This window comes from Pipra filicauda, unplaced genomic scaffold (genome assembly GCF_003945595.2).
Source record: "Pipra filicauda isolate LSUMZ 115617 unplaced genomic scaffold, ASM394559v2 scaffold86_size2582843_pilon, whole genome shotgun sequence".
NCBI lineage: Eukaryota > Metazoa > Chordata > Aves > Passeriformes > Pipridae > Pipra > Pipra filicauda.
In genome coordinates, this window is record NW_024105053.1 from 8,215 (window position 1) to 31,488 (window position 23,274).

Here is a 23,274-nt window from a genome sequence, read left to right on the forward strand (position 1 = left end):
CCAGTTTTCACGCTCATTTGTCTATGTATGTGTCCAGCTGCTCATGCTTCTGGGTCCTGTGACCAAAATGTGTGTTTTGGGTAGTGGTAATATGGACATTACACTGTATTTCCTGCCAGTGGTGCAGGCCACAGTCATCTTATCAAGAAGCATTCACATTTATAATCTGAATACTAAGAGATTATGCAGCTGAAACAGCTCTTGCCTTTGCCTGCATGTTTTGCAGTGCCTTATTGCTTTGAAATCCTGCAGAGAAAACCTTTGGCAGCACCTCTGCTCCTGATCTCCAGGGAAAATCTCCAGGGGCTACAGTCAGCATCCTGGGTCATCAATCCCTGGTAATGTGCTAGGGTTCAGTTTACTCGGATGCCAGACCACTTGAGGAATAAATACAGAAAACGTATTATTCATGAGGATTTTGTTAAAGCCTCAGCATGGACTTTTAACACTGTGGAAGCTCTGCAGCAACAGCAGTTTGATTCATCTCCCTACAAAGAGGGCAAATTCAAGGCTACTAGAGACAAAGATTAAGGTCTGTCTGAACACTGACCTTTCAGCATTTTGACTGTTTTTTTCTTCTTCCTTAAGCAGTACACGTCTTTAATTTCACACTGGGTTCACTAAAACAGAGAATACGTAACCTTAACTTTTTGTCTTTCCATACAATTAACTTGCTCCATGGGATCACTCATTTAAATGTCTTAAGTCTGTAAAACTTGGGAGGGAGGAAGGAATGAAACAGGGGTTTTGGAAGCCACACCAGTTCCACCATGTTTTACCAAGAAAGGTCAGAGTAGATATCCTTGAGGTCCCTTCCAACCTGGTGATCTATTCTGTGATACCATGTTTCGGTTGGTTTAGGTGGTTTTTTTTTTTCACTGCAAAGGTACAGCTAGGACTTTCAAGTACTAGCTGTGCTTGAAATCAAAGACAAAGCTAACAACTAAAGATCCTTAAATAACTGAAAAAGTCCTGCCATTCTTCCTTTTTGTTCTCATTAGGTAACATAGAGACTTCCTGTAATCCTGCACCCGAAGCTGGGATGTCTACCAAGCTCTTCCTAGAGATGGCAACAACTCCTACTTGTGCTGCCACCTTATTATAAGACAAGTTCCTTTGATACTGTCTCTTTATAAGACTTATCTCAGTGTTACCACCCTATTTGCATTCAGTACTTTTTGAAACAGCAAAAGTATCTAATTTTTCACTGAACTTCCTACCCTGAAATGCTGCACACTGGCTTCTAGGAAACAATGTAGCTATTGTTTCCTAGAAGCCAGTGTGCAGCATTTCAGGGTAGATGCTGCCCCAGAGCAGGGCTGTGTGACCAGAACCTCTAACAAAGCCAGGTTTTGCTGGAGTGTTACTAATGCTCATGCACAAGAATTAAGCTGTGCCAGGGGAGGTTTAGGTCAGACATTAGGAAGAATTTCTTCACAGAAAGAGCGATTAGACACTGGAATGGGCTGCCCAGGGAGGTGGTGGGGTCACTGTCCCTGGAGGTGTTTAAGGAAAGACTGTACATTGCACTCATTGCCATGGTCTAGGCGGAATGGTGGTATTCAGTCACAGGTTGGACTCAACGATCTCAGAGGTCTTTTCCAACCTAACTGTTTCTGTAAACATAATTCAAACAGAAGCAAACTGAACTTTCTGAACAAAGTTTATTTACACAGAGAACATCAACCACCAGGGCTCCTAGCTTGATTTCCTCCTCTTGCCGAGTCTCTATTCAAACCACGGGAAGAAGCAAGTAAACTGTGCGCGCCTCCCATGGCAACCTCAGGTTAGTGACCAACCTCCAGCCCTCCCGACACACTCCTTCCATTCCCGTGCTCCAGGACAGCCTCTCGGGGCACGGGGGGACCCCTAGACAGGGGTGCCCGGCGGGGCCGCCGCCCTTTGCAGGTCCTCCCGGTAGCCCTTGAGCAGCTGGTTGAGCAGCGTCTTCTCGGAGTCGCGGCGCGGGCGGACGAGCGGCGGCAGCGGGTTCCCCTTCAGCTCGATCACCGCCATCTTCGCGCGGTCCAGCGCGTCCCGGTTGGGGATCTGCAGCATGCGCGTGTAGCTCCCGGGGTGCGGCTGGAACCGCGGCGCCAGCACCTTGAACAGCTTGTGGATGAGGTCCTTCTCCTGCGGGGCGGCACGCTCAGTCAGCTCCGGCACCGCGGCGGGATGAACAGGAGGGATCCGGGGCTGGGAATGCGGGGGTGGACGGGGGGGTACTCACCGTCAGCCAGAAGTTCGCCATGCGCATGGCTCGCTCGTCCGTGTCCCCCCGCTTGGCGTAGTCGATGAGCTGCGGAGAGGAAGGAGGCGGCGGATCAGGGCCCCTCGGCCGCCCGCCCGCCACCCCCGCCCTAAACCCCGGCCCGGCCCGGCCCGGCCCCGCCGCTCACCCGCTCGGCGTAGCCGCGCATCTCGTCGGCCCGCGCCCAGGGCGTCTCGATGCGCTCATGGCGCACCAGCGCCGTCACCAGGTTGCGCAGCAGGTCCAGGCGCCCCTTCGGGCCGGACCCGAGCCGCCGGTACACGCGGCCATGCGAGATGGCGGCCGCCACCGACAGCCGCATCCCGCCGACCTTCCCCGCCGCCCGCCCTTCCCGGCCGCCGGCACCGCCTCCCGGCCTCCGCGCGCCGCCCGGGCGCTGCCGGGAGATGTAGTCACAGATGTGGCCTCAGGATCGCGGGGTGGGTCAGGTTGGGAGGAACCGCTCTGGAGTCATCTGGTCCAAGCTCCCTGCTCAAACATAGCACGGATTTGCGTCCAGAGGGTTCCTGAATATCTCCAGTAAGGGAAACTCCACGATCTCTTTGGGAAATCTGTTCCAGTGCTCGGTCACCCACAGTAGAGAAGTTCTCCCTCATTTTCAGGTGGAACTTCCTGTGCATCTCGCCCCGTTGCTCGGTACCACCGAGCAGAGCCTGACTCTATCCTTTTGACACCGTCCCTTTAGAGACACGTTGATAAGGTCCCCTCTCAGTCGTCCCTTCCTCCGGCTGAAGACGCCCCGTTGCCTCAGCCTTTCAGTACAAAGAGAGATGGTATAGTCCCTTAGTCATCTTTGTACCCCTCGCCTGGACCCGCTCTAAGACCTCCACACCTCTCTTGTCCTGAGGTGCCCAGAACACAGCGCTCCGGATATGTCCTCGGCAGTGCTGAGTAGAGGGGCAGGATCAGCTCCCACTGCCGCTGGCAATGTTGTTCCTAACGTAGTCCGGCCCGCAGCCGCGTACCGGGACAGGGAAACCGGGACAGACCCGGCAGAGAGAGGCGGAGGTGCTGCTGGCGCTAAAGGGCCGCACTGCCCCCGGGTCCCGCTGCCGGTCCCGGCGGTCTTTTGCTGCTTCTTTTAAAACTATCGGACGCAAGTTAAATAGCCACTCAGATTTTAAAATGTCTAGCTTGATTAAACTGCTGTGTAAGTGATTAAAATCAAAATTAAACTGCATCATCATGTCATATGACTATACCATCTGGCTTTCCCCAGATGCAGACGCTAAATGACTCTGCTTTTCATGAATTCTTGTCAGTTCTGTTCTGTTATCATCATTCAGTCATGGAAAAATAAAATTCCAAGTACAACTGGGAACGTCTTTGTCTACCTTTTCATTCTTAGATCTGCTAACCATAGATTTTTGTCTTTAACATTTTGCTTCCACTATCTACTTTGTAAAATCTAAGACAGTTGTTACTATGATTGTTCCAGCCTTTTTTTTTTAATTTCTTTCTTCTTGTTTATGTTTCAGTATGATTTACAAATGCTTTTCGTTTTACTTTGCGTTACCCAAGTCCTAGGTCCCAGCAGTGGAGCCGGATCCCACCAGGAATGACAATCAGCCCGGTGTACCAGCCCTGCTGCTGTCCCTGTGGCATCGGCAGGCAGGGTGGGCTCTGAGGGGAGGAGAGAATGCAGCCAGGCTCCCCGCTGCCGCTCACTACAGCTGTGATGGGGCACAGCCCGCAGGATGCTCCTGGGGCTGCAGGGAGCGGCTGGGCCACGTTCGAGGGGCAAGCGAGGCCTGACAGAGCCTGTGTCTTTATTCCCCTCTTTTCCACAGTGCTGGTGGCAGGATGTCAGAGAGCTTCAGACCCCTGTAGCACACGCCCAGGCTGTGCAGAAACTGCACACTGACAGAGTGGGGTAAGGCTGCTGCATCCAGCCTCACACAGCACAGGAGCCACCATCCATATAGCAGAGCTGGTGCTGTGCTTTATTCCCACAAAGACTGAAACCCACATTAGTTTGCAGGAGCTGATTCCTCATAGTCAGAGAACTATGGCAGTATGTGTACCTCAGTTCCAAGAAAAATGCCAGAAGGCAGCACAAGGAGGTTTCCCTCCATTTGTTTCTTTCAGCCAACATTGCTGTATTTCAGAGAAAGTGATGTGTAACAAAAGCAGCTTCCAACAGTCTAAGAAAAAATATCTTTGTTATTATGAATACATCATAAAATCACAGTCATCTTATACACATTTTAGTATTTCATATATAAATAAAGTGAACAGTATAGTTATTGGAATGTGTAATAGGAACAAACATACGGATTTTAATGTGAAATTGAGAGACTTGGACTCCACCCCCATCTTTTGTTGCTGCTCTGGGACTTGGCATATTAACTCTGAAACACTTCTAGGAAGAAGGCTATGTAAGCTGTGATGCCAATAATAACTCCAGCCATTACCCTAATTCCATTTACAATCAATTTTCCTCTTCTTTTCCTGATTTAGCATGACAATATAAAATTCTTCCATGCCAGAATTACAGCTTTGTAAGAAAGACTAAACCTGTATGTACTTGGCACAGCGTTGAAAGAAAACATTTTTCAAGATTCATGATTTTGTTAATCCCGTTAACAATCAATTTTCCCACCACTACACACTCTCGCAAATGTTTCCATTAAATATATTTCTAATATTAATAAAATAACAAATTCTTTATTATCCTTCTGCTTATAACTTGATGTATTAACATCAAAACAATATTTCTTTCTAATAAAACTATACATAATATTTATATGAAACAAAGTTGTCATGTGCATGAGCCTAGTAATGAGACTAGACATGAGTGTAGAAGTTTCTACTTTCTTGTTTTGGATTCTTGGGGAAGTTCGTTATTTTTGGAGCCACAGAGTAATAAATAATTTGAAAGGTAATGACTTCTCTGGCTACCCCGTAATGAAACTTAAGTTTGGAAATTATTCCTCTGTGCTGGTGTTATAAAATGTTGGGTATGCTGAAGAAAATGACACTTTTCTGAGTGTCTTCATGTGTTTATCCAGAAATCTTAATGAAATGTTGCTGATAAAATATGTTATGAAAGTTATCATACCGTTAATCAGAAACGAGAAAGGTCATAGCTGGACGCAGACCGGAGGCTGACCCTTCCCTGCCAGCTGTGCTCAGAGGGGCTCTCTCTGCTCTAGGAATTCCTGTGCCATGTTGGCTGAACTTATCTTTGCCACAGTGTCCCCCTTGTTGCTGGGACTAGAACAGCTTTGGGGCAGAAAGTCTGGACTGAGAAGGGTGAAAGACAAGGACAAGCCCAAGGAGCACTTTCTGTCACCTTTTTTTAATGAACTAAACTCATCTGTTGGAAACCCAGCTCTAGGCTGTGAAAACCAATGATGCTGACTCCAGAAAGGGAAGACACTGAGGTTTCTATTCAGAAAGTCATGTTAACATGTGCTATATTTATAGTCATGAACCTGTAGAACAACTCTCTGTACTTACAGCAAAGCACATGTTTTATCTACTTTTCTGGTCGAGTCTCAGAATTTTCCTTCCCTGGATACTTATGCACAGCAGGGCAATTGTCACCTCTCCCTGAATTTGACTGTCAAATTGTGGGAACTTCTCATTTGGTATGTTTCTATATTTGAAAAAGCAGAGCTTAGAACTAAAATAAGTGCCTTTTTTAGAACATATCATCTTGTGGGCAGGGGGCAATAGAATCTGTAGATATGTAGGAAGTGGCACATCTAACATAAGTTATGTCATTTTGTAAGTGATGGTCAAAAATCTTAAGCTACTAATTCTCTAGTGGGAACCAACCTGGCCCAGCAGGTGATGAAGTGTACTGGTAAACATATGCAAGAGTTACACAATTTGCAAGATTTAAAAATACAACATTTGACACCGAACAAATTTAATTAAAATTGCATATTCATAAATGATGTAATTTATACTTAGTTGCCCGCCAAAAAAGCCTCATATGCTGTCTTTGAGGTTTCTTTCAGCCTGCTGCATATAAGACCATCCCTCTTCTGGCAACAACTTCCTTCCTCAAGTCTCCCTTATGACGTGGTTCACAAGCCTACTTGGATCTGCAGCTGCTGGCAGAGGTCCTCCCAGACTGAGGAGAAGCCCAAGGACCACAGGGTAAGACCACTATCTTTTTTTTCAGCTATCCCTGTGATTTAGACATTGCTTTGTAAATACTGATAAAGACATAACATGAAGAGGAATACAGAATACTCATGTTAAAAGTTAATGCCCTTGCTTATGGCTTAGTGATAGTGAGAAGCTGGGAAACAGCTACAGGAATGAATACATCCTCTTAAGACGACACACAACAGACATGAAAGGTCTAGAGAGCCAACTGTTTACACTGCATGATCTGTACTGGTGGTGTCGGGATTACACCAACTATCTTTTGGCCTAGAAAATATGGAAGGGAATCCAAACCTTTATGTGTTATCTGAAAAGGCCCTGCTTATATTTTTATCTGTATTTATTCTATTAGAACATGCAAGCCCTGAAAAACACGGCAAAATAACAAGATTTGCTTTGCATTTGTAACATGGACACCACTGAGCACTAGACACACTGTAGAAGTAGCAGCTACACAGATACAACATTGAAATTTTGTGCTTAATATACTCCTTTATATTCCAATCTTGGCAAAGTCCTCAGGAGCTGTGGAAATCCAAAAGAAATGGTAACATACATCACCCATGAGGTATGGTCTAACTTGTGCATCCAATCTTCCAGTGTAAATAAAGGGCACTCCCTTTTATCCCCATTCACAAATACAGGATCCCATGTGCAGTACCTCACTTAGCCATCCTCGTACCTGTTGAAATGTTTTGTCATGTGCACTCCTGCACCTACTCATACTCCTCCATACACCCAGCCAAGTACGCTGCCACTCTGTGTTTCAGTTCGGTGAAAGCCGTTTAGGTTGATCTCATGCAGCAGAGGAACAAAACAGATGGAAGCTCTTTGCAACCATGAGGCCTCTCTCCGGTGTCGATTTCACTCAGACTTCAATTTCACCAAGGAAGACATGAACATGCAGGAGGTCAGAATCTGACTCTTTCTGCAAGGCTGGGATTGATTTTGTGCTTGCCAGTAAGCCTGCCTGATTCACTTATGATTGGTTTTCCTGTTTTAAACATCCCCTTTATCTTGCTCATCTTTGTGCAGTGTATTCAACATGAATCTGTTGAGAAAGGTAACTGGCCTTCACACTGAGCAGTGGGACAATGGTAAGGAAAAAGTAGTGTTAGTTTAGGATGAACATCTTTTGACTGTCTTTGAATGATACTCTAGCAACACAAAGCCTAATAATTTCCAGATCAAGCAGTAACACCCTTGTATCACTGCTTCACCATACTTTTTTTGCCTTTTTCTGCCACAATGGGGCATAATAGAAGACAATATCTCACTTACAGCTGGCCTCTGCTGTGAAACAGGGATCCACTTCTCACACTGTCCTAAGCCTGGGGACAGTAGCTGGAAACTTGACTTCAGTGGTATAATATATTTGCATTTATAAAGTAACTGCGGACCAAGGTTTTCATTATTGGCATAATTCAGGGATGATGTTCAGCTACCCCTCTGTCCCTGGCAAGATTTGGGTCATTTGGAAATAGAATGCAAGGTAGGCAGATGGAATGCTGTGGTCTGCATTATTAGCTAGAGCATGCCTTAGTCATATTATATACTGTGAAGGTTTTCTTGATAGTATAGGTACAATGCACAGTGCAGGCTTGATGGTATGGAATTACTGCAAGGAGGCTACCGTGAACCAGGAAAGCTACAGTACAGGCAGCATGGTTCAGAAAAAGCAGAAAGAAAACTGGGAAATAATATATATATATATATTTTACATTGTCAGTGCATCTTTTATATTGAAGAATTCTAAAGGGGCTTTATTTTTCAGTGGGCATAGCTAAGGATGGTCTGCCTTCTGTATCCTGGAGTTTCTGGGTGCTGCCCGTGGTTTGTAGTCTTCTCCAGATCCAAAATCTACTGTATCATGATAGTTTGTAAATTCCTGAGGTAATGGAAATTCCTCTGTTGATGAGTGAGTCCTGTGTCCAAACACTCTCTCTTGCAGCTCAGCGATGTCATTTCTGATGTCTGCCATCATCAGCAATAGGAAATCAAATGAACCTGGTGGGCCCTGCAGTCACAACGCATGGTCATTAATAACAAACCACCTTGCTCTTACAGTTTTCAAACTGCTTGATAGAATTACCCTTGCGGGGGTAGTTCAGTAAAATACTGCTTTGTATCAATTGCCAAAAGTTAGTGGTCTGCTTTTTAACCAACTTGCTCAGGAAACAGTTTTCAAAAGAATAAATTTTTTTTTCAGACAGAGCCTACATTTAGAAGATACTCAGCCCTTTTGTCACTTAACAATTCCTTTGCTGCATCTGTTTCCTAAGAGTAGCCTGACACCTCACGGGAATAGAGGACATAAATCTTGCTTCCCCGTCTTGTTTAGTATTAAACTGACAGAAATTATATTCTTAGAATGACTAAACAACTCATTTTTTTAAAGACTTCTGTTCTTTGGAAAGTATCTTTTCAGTATGGTAATCTCACTGCTGCCCATCACTTACTAAATATATTGATAATTACAATGCAGAGAGTATCTAATTTTAGCTGACTTCACACATTAAACTAAACTGTTTAATACTGAGGATACTTTGATGGGCACACTCTTAAAAATCCACTCCACCTATGAGAAAATAGCATAAGAAGTTAATTCATAGAATTGTAGAACAGCCATCTAGTTCCAACCTCCCTGCCATGGGCAGGGACCAGGTTGCTCAAAGGCCCATCCCACCTGGCTTTGAACACTTCCAGGGATGAGGCATTCACAGATTCTCTGGGCAACCTGTGCCAGTGCCTCACCACCTCACAGTAAAGAATTCCTTCCCAATATCCAATCTAAATCTACTCTCTTTCATTTTGAAGCCGTTCCTCTTTGTCCTGTCACTACAGGCTCTTGTAAGAAGTCCCTCTCCATTTTTCTTGTAGGCCCCTTCAGGTACTGGAAGGTTGCAATTAGGTCAGCCCAAAGCCTTATTTTTTCCAGGCTGAAAAATCCCAATTCTCTCAGCCTTTTCTCATAGCTGAGGTGCTCCATCCCTCTAATCAACTGGGTGGCCTCCTCTGGACTCGCTCCAACAGGTCGATGTCTCTCCTGTGCTGGGGACCCCAGAGGTTTTTAAACAATTTCACCTGAAAACAGATTGTAAATACTCATCCTTCTGATGACTGACTCAAAGCCTATAGCTTCCCAAATCCCAGAGAGATGAGGGGCAGGATTTTAAAAGGTTCCAGGGATCAAACTCCAAATAGGAGCTGAGGTTGAATTTGTGCTAACTAGCACTCTGCATGGGATCTCATGCCTTCTGAGGATGTTCCAGCACTATTGTAGAGCAGAGGGGTACCTACTGCCTCCAGTCTCATACCCAGAGAGGAAAGAGGTGTGCAAGCAAAAAAGACCTGGATGAAAACAGGTAATTACTTTGTTTCCAATAAAATTTTCTGTGTATGTAAAGCATCTTTGTTCTTGACCCAGGAGGGTTTTTTTTAAAAACTTTTGGCTGACCTGTTATTAATAGTCAACATCACTCTGTTGTGTAAATTCTTCCTGTGAGAAATACTTACAGGTATCCCCTTTGGTCCTGGTGCACCTCGCTCCCCCTGTAATCAATACCACCATGGTTAGTTTGCTGTGACTAAAGAAAACAAAAAAACCCCCCACTGTTTGCCTCTGCAGTCTCCCTTATTTACTGTCTCCAGGTCAGGAACCATCAGCTGATGCTTGTTTGGAAAAAGAAAAGAAAGCGAAGGAGGAAAAAAAGGAAATTGTCACTGATTTTAGAGGGAGCAGAGTGGGGCACTTCTGATGTTTGTCCTGCACAGTAACAAGCAAAGCAATGAACAGGAGAAATTCACAGAAGAATCATCTAATGAAAAGGGCTAAATCATCAATGCTTCTTCAGGGGAAAGCCTAAAAATCTACAGGGAAAGGAAAGAAGGCTGCTTGACAGCCTGGAGGGACTATTTGCAAGACTTTAGTGAAGCCAAACGCAAAATAGGAGAAGGATGACATGAAGGGACAACAGGACATTTTCATCTTAGCAAAGAAAATGAGATGGTGAAAGGGTTTGTCTACAGGTGTGCAGAGACACAAGCCTTCACTCTAGCAAGCCTTCACTTCACATGTGCATGTGTCCATCTTACAGAAATTATTACTGCTCCTCACCTTGCTACCATCTCTCCCTGGGGCTCCAGGTGGGCCCTGCAAGAGAAAAGAAAGTGTTCACAAGGACATGAGAAGTTGTGGAGCTAAGGCCAATTGTGCAGGGCATGACAGGAGATGAGAATACTGACCACGGGGCCCCGTCTGCCCTGCTTAATATGTGATATGTCTGGAGATGGGCCCATAGGTCCCATGGATCCACGAGGGCCTGGCTGTCCAGGAGGTCCAGGTAACCCAGGAACTCCTTGGCTCCCTTTTGGTCCTGGAGCCCCTGCAGTCAACAGAAAAGGTTATCTGTCAGGGAAAGCCTTCAGGACACTTCATCAGTGCAAACAGTGAGGAATGATCATTTTCTGAATGACTCAATTGATTGGTTACCTTAACACATCCAAATCCATAACAATACAACAAACACATCTGCATATGCACATCAGCGGCCCTCTGAGACAATACTCTTTGTCATAGTAGCTACAAGAGATGATCAATTAAACAATTCAATATTGTGTATACAAAGAATCCAAGTCTGCCACTGCCAGATGGTTAGGGACACAGACTGGGAACTAAAAGAAGAGCAAAAATGACTCATTTTGACACAAAGAAGAACAAGTCACATTTGAGGAATATCTGATAAAAAGAAAGCCTCATAAAACTCATGGGAATTCTGTGTTGATGGCATCTACGTGACTGGCACAAGCAAGCCCTTTCCAGTGGTGGGCTGCACCTCTCTTTTGCCCAGTACTGTAGCCAAAGTGTTAGGGGCAAAAAGGGCTCTGTTCTTCCATTTTGCTTTATATCCTTTTCAGTTTCCGTTGGTTCAGCAGAGCATGTTAGATTTTAGGAAGCACACAGGCAACAAATGTATGTTTAGCTCAAGAGAAATTCTATGAAATGAAAATCAGACAGAAAATCAGAAAATCAGGCACCCGAAACAACCTTTGCACAAAATAAAGACCATTGAAGTGCCACTAGCTGAAACGCTTTTTGATTAGAGGGAAAAGCACTTTTCTTCATAGAGGACACATGAAAGACATAGAAAATGAAAGGCAGAGAGTAAAGAGGGTTCAGCAGGACAGAATATGTACAGTTAAGATTTTCAAAAGGAGACAACCCAAGTTCGGTGATGACTCTCTGGGATTCCTCCTTTCTGGGCAGCAGAGGGGGTGATTTTAGGGGGAGCAGAGTTCTACAGTACCTCGGACAGCTCATTCATGGGAAAAACTGGTGGGTGGAAAACCTTGGAGGGTCAGGCCTGTCTTGGGGGGATTGCAAGGCAATTGTACCCTTCAGAGCCTGATGCAAAACCTCTAACCACACTGTCCTTGCACTTGTGATATATTGAAAACTGAAGGTACTCATCCTCCAAGGAAATGAGATAAAGACTCAAAAACCAAAGCGAGACTGCAAAAGGGGGTATAAACACAGGGAGGGAAGGAATGAAGGGAGGGGACAGCTTAATAGGGAGTAAAATCCTTGTAAGGAGTATTTTCTAGTTCTCTGTAAGAATCTTTCTGAAATCCACCACAATGTTAAAATTCCTTGGATTTATTGCTAACCCAAAATTAGATTTCCAAAACTTTTAGTACCGTTGGCTGTCAGTTGCAAGATGTCTGGCTTAAGTTAGAGCTTTAGGATCCCTCTATTTTTCACATTGTTTCAATCTATACCTTAGCAAAGAAGGTGTGAGTAGAGTTATACTTTTCTTTTCAGATTCCTTTGAATCTGAACACAACATAAAACCAAATCCTTGCAAAACCAGATGAGGAAAAATAAAACAGTTGGCACAAACCCCCACAAACTGAAAGCATATTTTCTGCTCTACTATTGACAGTGAGCTAAAGCAATTGATATTCCTGAAATAATAGCGAATGTTTTAAGACAGGGTTAAAATACAGGAAATGACAACTGAAGCAGGTGAGATATCCCAGTGAGAGGGAGAAATTTAACACATACGGGACAAACGCAGCTTGCACGCCAAGAAACACATGGAGACACAGTGGATGATGTTAAACAGTTGGCAGAGGCTGATCATAACAACCAGAAAGTTTTTCTTTTCAAATTTAGCACAAATGCAAATATAATAGTATCAATCAAAATGCGAAAATGCAAATTATAATAGTATCAATCAAAATGTGAAACACATAAAATCCTATCACACTGAAAGACTGAAGCTTATTATTTTTACTTAGTAGTACTGAACACTTCTACACCTCTCATCTGTATCTTACCTGGAGGGCCTTGTTGGCCAGGCTGGCCTGGGGGGCCAGGAATATATGCATTAGATGCAAGCACTTTTTCACCAGTGATTTGCTTGCTAAGATCAGCAGCATTATTTGGTAGCAAAGCAACCTGCCAAAACCAAAAATCACTGTAAGACCTTCATTGTTCAGCTGAATAAATTCCATTCTTAGTTAAACTTTCACAAGAAAAAACAGTCTATTTAAATATTTCAGGAAAATATAAAGTGTTTAATCATATCTTTCATTGAAATCATTAGGAAAGAAAAAGTTACTTCGTGAGTCTGTTCACTTTTCAAGTCACTGTGGAAACACTGAAAGCCAATCCAATGGAGAACAGGAGAAATTCAGGAGAGATACAGCAACAAATTCTGAAGCACCCAAGTCTCAAAACTACTTGGATCTTCTCAGGAAGCCTGCTTTTCTTTTATTTGAAGTTTCCTCTATTCATTTACTCTTCCTTTCTCAGGGCAACATTTGCTCAGATATTTAAGTACTCAATTGCAGCACAAGCTGCTGATTTTCCATTGGTTTCAATGAGAACCCCAAATCTTTAGTGGATCTGGCCCTGTAACCATACTAGTTAACCCAACAGATGTCTGGATCTTCTCTGGATAGAGACGCAAGATAAAGTAAGTGAGAATGTAAGAAGAATTGCACATTATAGTTTAAAGTGTCATTATCCATTACATGTTTAATTATCCATGAAACATTAATCTGTCCAGATTGAACATATTTAATAATTAAACATACTTAGAAAAATACACAAATGTTTAGTCTCTCCAGAGGCAGCTGAAGGGAAATGACGAGCCAGGAGGCTGGTCTGCAAAGAGGAAAGAAGTTTATTAGTGGTGAGCAGCTGCATGTAGAGTTGGGGATTGTGCTCTGCCAAATGGAACTGAAGAGCTATTTCAGCCACACCAGAACAGACCTATCTCTGGGTGAGCTTTTTTGCTTGAAGGAATTTGGCTCACTCGATAATTTGATGCTGAATTCTGCAATATTTGCCTGGGAGAGCTGCATTAAATAAAATACATGATGACTCCTGCTATCTGACAATGCTTTTCATCAGCTATTTGGAATTCCCTGAACTGGGTTGTTCTCAAGACTCCTACTTGTTTCTGTAATTATTTGATATACATTCCCCTGTCATTACTGCAAACCTAATGTTTGTAATGCACAAGAAAAAAACCCGGTGCTATGCACTTTCAGTGCCTACTATGACTGGGCAGATTTCCTTTGGCAAGCAAGTTATTACTTACAGAATGCAACTTAAGAGCAGCTAGTGCTGCTTGCAGTTTTGGGTTGGAGGTACAGAACAGTTCTGAAGGAAAAAACTCAGGGAAAAAAAGGAGCTGGAAATCCTGATGATTCTGGTGGCATTTCTGAAACACCAGTTTGATTATTGAGGCTGGAATTCAAAATGCAATGACAGAAATATTAAGATTTATTAGCCATTTGTTACTTAGGTTTTGGAAAGCACTGCAGTTCCAAAGACATGATGACTGCACTATAGGCAAATTAAGTGTCATGATACAAGTCCTACAAGAATTTGGTAGATTCACTCCACCCCCACAGAAATCAGTGGCTATATGAGGTCAACACTTCCCACAGTGTGTTCCTTAAATGCTCACTCGTATCTGCTCACACAGAAAATGGGGATCCGGTACACCTATGGCTCTGGGGTGAGCTGTCATCTTTGGTTTTCCAGAGAAACACCTCTGCTTTGTTTACCAGTGACCCTGCAGCTTTCTCAGCCAACACCCCAGACCTTGCAGCACAGACCAAAGTGAGGGGCTACTGAAGATGAAGGGCTACTCCATGGCTCACAGCATCCTACACCTGGGACTGAAAAGGAAAATGTGGTAGTTGGGGGCTGACAGAGCCACACTGGCCAGGGACCAGCATGGGAAGCTCCAGTGTCTGGCTCTGGTCAGCAAAGTTTTGTGTACCAGAGGCGTGTCCACTCCGTCAGAGAAGGTTCCTGGCTGGGTGCAAATGGAAGGGTTGCAAGGACCATCATGCTGCAAAACTTTCGCTATGTGACACAAATCATCCAAGGGTTCTGCGGTGCCAGTGCTGCCATGCCAAAACTGAGACGCAAAGATAAATCCTGTGACCACCTGAGAACATTATATTTTTCAGGTAGTTTTTGTGAGAATATTTTCAGTAAGTGTTTCTCCTTAGGGGTGGCCACTGTTGGGTGACGGATTAATTGAAGTCCTCTTTTGAGCTTGTGCATATAATTCTCAACAGATCTCATTCTGGGGATCTGTCCCAGCTGATAAATAGATGTCACTTAATACATAGACTCTGCTGTGAATACTCTCCACGTTATATCGCAAATAGGCAAGCTGGAGTAAAAAGGTGCATGTAGTGGTGAAGACTCATCAAGAAGAGGATTTGGAAGCGTATTCTTTTCTGTTGCTTAAATATTGACTTCTTCCTGCCAGCAAGGCTGTTGTAACAACTGAGTATGTAAAAAAACAATCACATAGCTGCTGTGAAAGCATCTACACATGCTTCCCCACTGAGTCAGCTGGACTTGAGGCATACACTAGGAGTGCCAAAATACCCAGGCTCTGGTCTAGCTCACTACTCTTTGATATCTTCTGGACAGAAAATGGTTGTTAAATGCACCGAAGCCAAACCATGTGCTTTTGATGTTGACTCACATCCTCTTAGGGATTGGCTATACCCACTAGCCTAATTTGTTTCACCTTTTAACTGAACCGAGATCCTAGTCCAGGGTGACCTTGGCTTTCTCCATTGACAGCTCCAAATCTGAATGGACCTTCGAAAATAATTTTTTTGTCCCATGTGCATGCAAATATTAGTGAAGGTAAATTTTAAAGAAGGATTGCTCTAGAAACAAGACTCCCATATGCTGTGTTGCGTGCTGCATCTGGAGTTTTGGGTAGTTTCTAGGGAATCTGTGGTTTAGACAAATTTTGACAGTGCTTGTCAGGAGTGATGTGGAACATGGCTTTCTAATTAAGATGTTTAAACACATCTGTGCAATAGAATCTAGTTTACTTGATTTTTAAAAAAAATTCTTGGCAGTCTGTCAGCGTGTCAGATATCTTTCCCCCAGTTTTTCAGCTTTTCACTCTTCTTCCTTCCATCAGGGTCTGGGATCAATGTAGGATATCCCACAGACCTCTAGCATATTGGGACAGAGCATCACACAGGCTTTTCCGCTAACCACAATTTTGAATAAAGTTCATAAAATCTGAAAGCCTTAACCACAAGACTGAAGACTCATTCCATAAACTGTCTTCCTGGCAGACAGAAATGAGTTTTTCTACACAAAACAGAACAGCTTCAACCACAGATATTGAGAGACGTCTTCCCCAGAAGAACTTGACCATGGGGAGCAGTGGGTGAAACACAAGAGTTGATGTCTCCCTGGGTAGAGAATTAGTAGTGGGCCAGATCTCTCAGCATGGACAAAAGCTCTCCTCTCTGGGCAGTAAAATTGCTGAGGGTATCAGGGACCTTCTCTTCCAGCTCTGTCTGTATGTGGCACAACCCAGTGGGCTCCCTCTGAGGATGCCAAACAGGTCAAGTCTCAGTAGGAAGATACTGGGGGAAAAATTAAGCTATGTACTGTGACAGGACAGTTATGAAGTAAGAGTGAGCTGCTTAGTTTGGCCACAACTGCTGTACCAGTGCCCATAGTGACAGGTATTGATGGCCTGAACACAGGCATCTAACATTTTGAACTCAGGCATCTAAGAGTGGAAGTTAGACACAGAAAACTTTCCATTGATTCCATCAGTCAATTCTTGCAGCAAACAACATGACCAACAGTGTGACTCCAGATCCCTCCCTGGAGGTCGGTGTGAGTCTGTTCAGCATCACAGAGAGTGGCTGGAGAAACAGCCATGCAAAAGCATAGATCCTTTTTTAACTTCTGTGCTACCATTTGTTTGAAAAACAGAATTTCTATCACACATGGAATTCTGTCACTTCCACATTTGTCTTCATGCTGATCCAGAAGGAAAACATGACATTTTGAGATTTTTGAGATAAAGATTATCTCTAACCTCAGTGAATTTCATTTTTAGTGAAGCAGATTTCTTTCTTCCTATAATTGGAGGAATAACATTAAATGCAACAAGCACACCAAATTCTGTTTTGACACAGTGAAATTAAATTAGTACCCTGGGTGAAATAATTACAGCCTGTCAGCATGAATTGCTGAGAATATTCCTGCAGAACATTTGAGTTTGAAAGAATATGAATGTTCAAAGGAGATGTCACCAGAAAAGGCATTACATGTGCATCCCTGCACTAGGCTCTCCAGATCTGAGGCTGGGTCCTTGGGTTATTTCAATCCTAACTCAAACGCAAAAGGAGGCTACATATAGGAGCAATTAAAGGCCAGGGGAAGTTTCTAAATGCATTGTTCTCTACTTGTAAGACGACAAGTGAAAGCAAAAAAGGTTTGGGACTGAGGGTTTTTCTTTTTTAAAAGAAGAGTGATGTTTCAAGCTAGTGACGTTCCTGTTTAGCCCCGCACCTAAGAAAGCAAGAATCCTGTTATCAGCACCCCATTAATGCAAAATCATGTTCCTACATCTACAGAATGTCTTGCACTTGCTGACTCTGAAGGTGGATCAAGTCCAAAATCCTGTGCATCCAGAGTGAATGAAAAGCTTAGGTCAGCACAGATTGCCAAGAAAGCTGGGCTCAGCCCGGGATGGGTGTTTGCCAGTCTATTACCACGAGCTTGGTAACAGACGTACATGAACTTGGGTTGCAATCTGCTTAAAATCCATACAGAAACGCAAGGAAGAGATGCCATTCTTACATGATTTTAAAATATATTGCCATCCTCTTTATGGGTACAAGAACGACATGTCAGTGACAGCTCCAAATACTTAAATTTAATCTCAGTTGTTGTAAAACATGCAGATCTGGTAAAGACATGGCTGATCAGTGTTCATACCTTTTGCTTTAGCTGTAAAACCGTCTGCTTTATTTGATGAAATTCCTTACAAGAGGCACAGCATGTCCCCGGTTTCGCCACATTTTCAGATTTCTCTGGAAGCACAGCTGAAAGAAAGCAGCTTCCAATATAAATATAAAGATCCAAAGGAAAGAAGTTCATAAAGTGACTGCAAAAGAAACTTGAAGGCTGTTACATTTCCCCAGACTGTGAAAAGAGAAGAGAATCTTACCATTATTAAATCTTTGACTGTGAATTCCTATGAAAGGCTGAGAAACTTCGCAGGGACAGCTCTAAGCTCATTTTAAAAGCAGCTGTTTTCAGTTAACAGTCCCCAAAGAATTCATTTTTTTAATACCTGGAAAAGTTTACACCCCTTCTTTTATCTTTGTGTTTAGGGTAGACTAACCCCATAGATCTGAACCAATTTACAGTCCCCTGAAGGGCAAATTTTCATATGCTATAAATTACAGTAAAATCCCTCACAATATGGTAATTTTGTTCACTTTTCACAAACTGCTCTTTATCACTGTGGGTTATTCTCCATGCATGGAATCAGCCTGAGCAGAGATGAGGATTGAGATTAATGACAGGGATTTAAATCCACACAAGAGAAAGGGTCACATCTGTTGATACTATGCATGGATGGGATCTTTTCAGGAATCCATTAAATGATTCAAACTGTAAGAGATATTGCAAATGTTATTTTTGTCCTTTTCCCAGTCCCATACACAGTCGAGCACTTCTGCATCGCAAACAAACAAGCATTGTTGTAACAGATGTCTGCTTAAAAAGAAATCTGGTTTCCAAACCACAGGGTGACACATACTGGCAAACTCCAGGTGAACTTTTTCCCTTCCACATACAGTTGCTGAGAAGCATGAAGTGGCTCTGCATAAAATGTGTGGCCCTGTACGATGTTACCTGGGCAGGTTATCAGGCATGTTTGAAGTCTGACCTTTCAGGGCACGTCTGGCAATGGAACAACTCTGCAGGTGCTCCTGGTTAAAGCCAGGAAATCTTCAAAATCTTCCAAAAGGATCAACTGCAATGTGCTTAGCTATTGTGTTGTAATTCCCACTTGGGCACACACTTATATGGCCTTCATCTTTTCAGAAATGTGCATTGATTCTGAAAACATCTGCATCTTTTTAAATACACCCAGAAGTTTCTAATACTAAAGATATTATGTAATACTTGACTTTAAGTGTTTGCAGGGTCCAATAAGAAAGAATCTGATGGTTATCTATGGACCACCTACACACAATTCTAGGGAATGTTTTTCAGTATGTTTTGTCCATTGGGTGTAATTACACATCAGGTAAGCTTGCTTTTAGAAGAGAAAGATTAGTTTCATCTCGTAATCAGTAGAAGAGAGCTGTAAGGGCAAGATGCTGGAACAAACAGAAGCCTTAAGACTGATATGAGTACTGAACTGATCAGAAGATTGGGAGGCAAAGGCTTGAAGGTTTTCCCCACTCATCAACTGCCTGTTCCCACAGCTGCACTCTGACAGCACTACAATATTACATATATTATTTATCATATTTATGGCAGCAAGCACACTCTGCTGTTTGAGCTTCACAGCCCTTTCTGACAACACAGGCTTGGTACCTGAACAGCTTTCTGTGCAGTGTTCAGGTGGCTCGAAGATTTAAGGCCAGAAGGTGCTATTTGGTGTTTTCCAGCAGAGTCTACATAGCATAGAATAGAATTTCATCAAATCAAGCTACACTGAATCCAAGGCTATTTGGCAAAAAGACCTCTCAAAAGAACTCCAGCATTTGTATGAAGATACCTGAATACACAACATTTGCTGCTTTCCTTCCTCTCTGCTGTATTCATAATGCTAATCGTTTTGCCTTTAACTCCCTCCAAAACCTCTTTGCCCATAAACCTTTTTCTGGTAGATTAAATAATCTGCAACGTGCAGGGCTTTTTTTCCTTAACGAGGAATTGATGTGCTTTAATCCAGACGCCTATTGACATTTCTATAAAATAAATTTTCTCTTGACCACAAGGCAGTTTTGTGGGGTTCTTTCTCCCTCTCCAATTTTTCATCTTTTCTTAAAAAAAAACCTGTGTCTTGACATGTCCGTTTTTGGACCTGTGTAGGATTTACAGATATACATAAATAGAACTGTTAGGAAAAAAAGCATTTTTTTTTTTCTTTTCAAACACCAATAAAGTCTGTGTTTGGTACTAGTCTCAACCAAAATTTCTTTTAATAGCTGTCTCACCAAATGAGTTCTGTCATATTCTGTTAAGAAATGTTGCTGAAAGCAACATAGAGTCATAGGGAGAAACTGCCAGAGTCTCTGCTATTTGAAACCTAATGTAATCCCACTAGAATCAGTGGAATTATGAGCAGATTAGGAAGCGGTGAATTTGGCCTTGTGTTTCATTATGAAAGCCAGTTTATCTTCCAGAAGGATGCGGCACACGGGGCTGACAAGTTCAGATAAAAGAGGGCTGTAACAATCCATGGAGATGAATGCTGGGGGGATCAGCAAATGTTTGGGAAATATCATACCAGTGAGATTTCTGCAAATCCGGTTGGATTGACTTGTCGGAGGAAGAAGTCCAACATCCTCATATAAGCAAGCGTGAGCTGCATCCCAGGAGAGAGGTGGAATCCCCCTAACTCATACCAGACAGAGGTGATGATTTGCCCAGGGAAGGAGTCATCCATCAGACATTCACTCTACCCGCATCCAATCCTGTATCAGGACCAGACTACGAGTAAAGCCAGAATAAAGCATGGATAAAGCCAGAAGCCACCCAGGACAGGCCAGAGGGGGCAGGAAGCCGTTAGATGGAGCCACTCACGCATGGTGCAGAAACAGAGATCACCTACCATGGCCAGTTTGACCAGCACTGAGCAAGGCACTTACAGAGCCTGTTTCCATTGCACAGACCTATACCAGGAAACTAAAGTTATTTTGGAGGAGGCTTAAACCCTCCCCATTTTCATGAAGGCTTTCCAAAGCACAAAGTCTAGTTCACACATGATGTTGCTGTCCTGACGGGGGTCCTTTAATCTTGGCGAGATGCTGGTGAGGCCAGTGGCACCTATAGTTAAGAGATCCGCTCAGGGAAGTTGTGTGTTTTCTTTCCATGTGCTTGGAGGCTCTGCCTTGCTGATGCTGGAAGAGAAGGAGACGCTGGCAGGGGAGAGCTCTGCGGGAGCTCTGCTGCGGGCGGTCTGTGCATGGAGGCTGTGGAGCTGATCATCTGTGTTGTATTATCTGGGCTCAGCCTGCTGAGATGGTTTAATTTGCCTACTTCTGCACGGGCAGCTGTATTGTCTCCGTCAAATGCAACGTGACTGCAGATGCAGGAAAAATGCTCCCTATTCTTCTGTCCCCGAACCAACACCAAGCTCTCAGTCAGGCCACTTACAGAGCCAAAAAAGTGTCCAAATTGCAGCCTTCAGGCGAGGAACAATGACAACATGAGTATGATCTCTCTGGAAACACGCAACATTGTTAGAGATGGAGAGGAGTACGTGTGTTTTTGTCTCCCACAATATTAAATATTAAAATAAAATCGGAGTGTTCTGGCTACTATGAAAAGCAAATCATCTGTTCATTTGGAAGTCGCTCAAGCCCAGATGCAGTGCAGGGCTGGGATTTACCACGGGGTGGTGCATCGCTACAGCTGGTTCCTCATGAGACCTTTTCCTTTGGAATGAGTTATGGACGCAAGTCCTGTGAAATAGCGATAGCCAGCTCCTCCCTCATTTTCACCAGAGGTCTGACAATTAGTAACTGAGCAGAAAGCATCTTTCTCTGCTTCACACAGATGATTTGGGAACTGTCTCAAGAGATGGTGGGTGTTCCATTCCAGATTAACTACTGGAACTGACATTTTTATGTGCCATGTGCAATCAGTGTAAAATCGGTGTTTTTCAAATATTAGAATTATTTCCACAGCCTTGTATATTTGAATGGTTGGTTATCCTGAATTCCTTGGACATTACCCTATCAGGAAATTTGAACTACCCAGAGGAAAAACTAAGTAAAAAAAATATTTGTAAGGAGATTATAGAAGTTATATCTCTTTCCTTTATGACCCATGCACACACACTTATGAGGAAAAAAAGAAACATTTGAAAATTACCAGGAAAAATTACATTTACTGGAGTGGCTCCAGTTACACATTTTCAGAGGAAAATCAAAATTATAAATTGCTCTGGCCATCCAGTGGGATTTGGAGCACTCTATGATACCGTGTTCAGGCATTAACTGGTGAACCTATCGTAAGTCACCATTCATCAAAAGATGTTGGGTCTTTTTTTCAGAGCACAGGGTGTTTGCTTCCTCCTTTCTTTTTAAATTTTCATATCAGTATTTAATCTTCTGTACTCTCAATGTGGTAATTTAATGACTGGGATGAGGTCAAAACCTGTAAAACCATTTATGCACAGCACATGTGTATACTTTGAAACCAACAGTGAAAGGAAAGCCCTCACTTCTGCCCCTCTCCCATTGCATTTTATTTTCTTAAGAAATAAAATGAAAATAAGAAAAAAAATCTGACTGCAGTCACGAGACACACAAACTAATTGCAGGTCAGCAGAATTCAGTGTTACTCAATGTAATTTAGAAACGGATTTAAGCAATGCTTGAAATGTGTGTTGAACTTCCAGATCCACCTGTTCTGAGCCTCTTAGTGCCAAGGGGCACTAACAATCCAATCCAGGGCCATTTACTAACCTCAAACATAGGCATGTAATACAAATTAAAGTTACTGAAATTATTTAAATAATGTAGGTTTGTCAGAGTCATCATCTGGCAATTTTTTTCCCTGTGTCTCTTGAGCTCTGGGCCACAAAATAGGTATAATTCAGGTTGATATGGGAGAAAATATGGCTTTTAGCAGCTGGATCCAGCAGAAACGGTCTAGCTGAAGATGTAATGCCAAATTTCACTGTTCAGCCATTCTGCCTCTCCAGGGGAAGATTCTTTCCACATCCCTCAATGCAACTGTGCATTGGAGCAGAGCATGTGGCAGGACTGCTCCACAGGTGCTGCTCAGGTGCCCAGTGAGCAGCTCTGGTTCTCCAGGAGCATCAGCTACATCCCAGCTTTGGACCCTCAGCTCCAAGTGTAGCGTAGGGAGCAGTTCTTCATCAAAGATCAATCTTTTAGATGTCCCTTAAGCCCGGGACATTTAACCTCCAGTGGCCCCTACCTTTATCTCCTTTGGTGCATGTCTTGCCATCCTCCTCCCGGATATAGCCCTCATGACACTCACACCTGTAGCTGCCCAAGGTGTTGACACAGATCTGAGAGCACAGAGTCCCATTGCTCGTGGCACACTCGTCGATATCTGGGGAGCAGCAGAAGTTAGAAAATGTCCTACAGCTGGAGATTTCAGACCTCAAATACAATTAAAGGCTTCCTTTAGAGGTATAAAGAGATTTTGTAGTTAAATATAGCTGCACTATTAACACACCTAGCATTTTATCAGTGAACACTGCTGAACCATTTCCTTGCATCGAAAAGCTCACAAGCAAAGCTCAATCCTGCAAACCTTGGCTCCCTGGCATGGCAAATCACACAGGGCAGGGAAG

The 23,274-nt window shown here is 43.4% G+C and overlaps 2 protein-coding genes across 2 annotated transcripts in view; both read right to left on the reverse strand.

Annotated features, from left to right (window-relative positions):
- Window positions 1–1,645: 1,645 nt before the first annotated feature.
- Window positions 1,646–2,592, reverse strand: MRPL17 (mitochondrial ribosomal protein L17). Its single transcript, XM_027745663.2, has 3 exons — window positions 2,400–2,592; window positions 2,231–2,299; window positions 1,646–2,133 (listed from the first exon to the last, which is right to left on the reverse strand). Exons 1-3 carry the CDS (start codon window positions 2,571–2,573, stop codon window positions 1,870–1,872), a joined length of 507 nt encoding a protein of 168 aa, XP_027601464.1. The 5' UTR covers window positions 2,574–2,592; the 3' UTR covers window positions 1,646–1,869.
- A 1,823-nt stretch (window positions 2,593–4,415) lies between these two features.
- Window positions 4,416–23,274, reverse strand: part of CCBE1 (collagen and calcium binding EGF domains 1) — a 96,065-nt gene continuing 77,206 nt past the window's right edge. The window contains exons 5-11 of the mRNA XM_027745658.2: window positions 22,893–23,030; window positions 17,697–17,803; window positions 12,734–12,854; window positions 10,640–10,779; window positions 10,512–10,547; window positions 9,911–9,946; window positions 4,416–8,411 (exon numbers count right to left, since the gene is read on the reverse strand). Of these exons, the coding sequence (XP_027601459.1) occupies window positions 8,178–8,411; window positions 9,911–9,946; window positions 10,512–10,547; window positions 10,640–10,779; window positions 12,734–12,854; window positions 17,697–17,803; window positions 22,893–23,030 (812 nt within the window). The 3' untranslated portion in view covers window positions 4,416–8,177. The remainder of the gene's footprint in view (window positions 8,412–9,910; window positions 9,947–10,511; window positions 10,548–10,639; window positions 10,780–12,733; window positions 12,855–17,696; window positions 17,804–22,892; window positions 23,031–23,274) is intronic.

Excerpts from the sequence above, each read along its gene's own strand:
- MRPL17 (XM_027745663.2), bottom strand. The coding sequence starts at position 2,573 with ATGCGGCTGTCGGTGGCGGCCGCCATCTCGCATGGCCGCGTGTACCGG. Across the intron at positions 2,300-2,399 it reads TGCGCGGCTACGCCGAGCGG|CTCATCGACTACGCCAAGCG; the intron begins GTGAGCGGCGGG and ends TCCTCTCCGCAG. Across the intron at positions 2,134-2,230 it reads TGGCGAACTTCTGGCTGACG|GAGAAGGACCTCATCCACAA; the intron begins GTGAGTACCCCC and ends GCCGCCCCGCAG.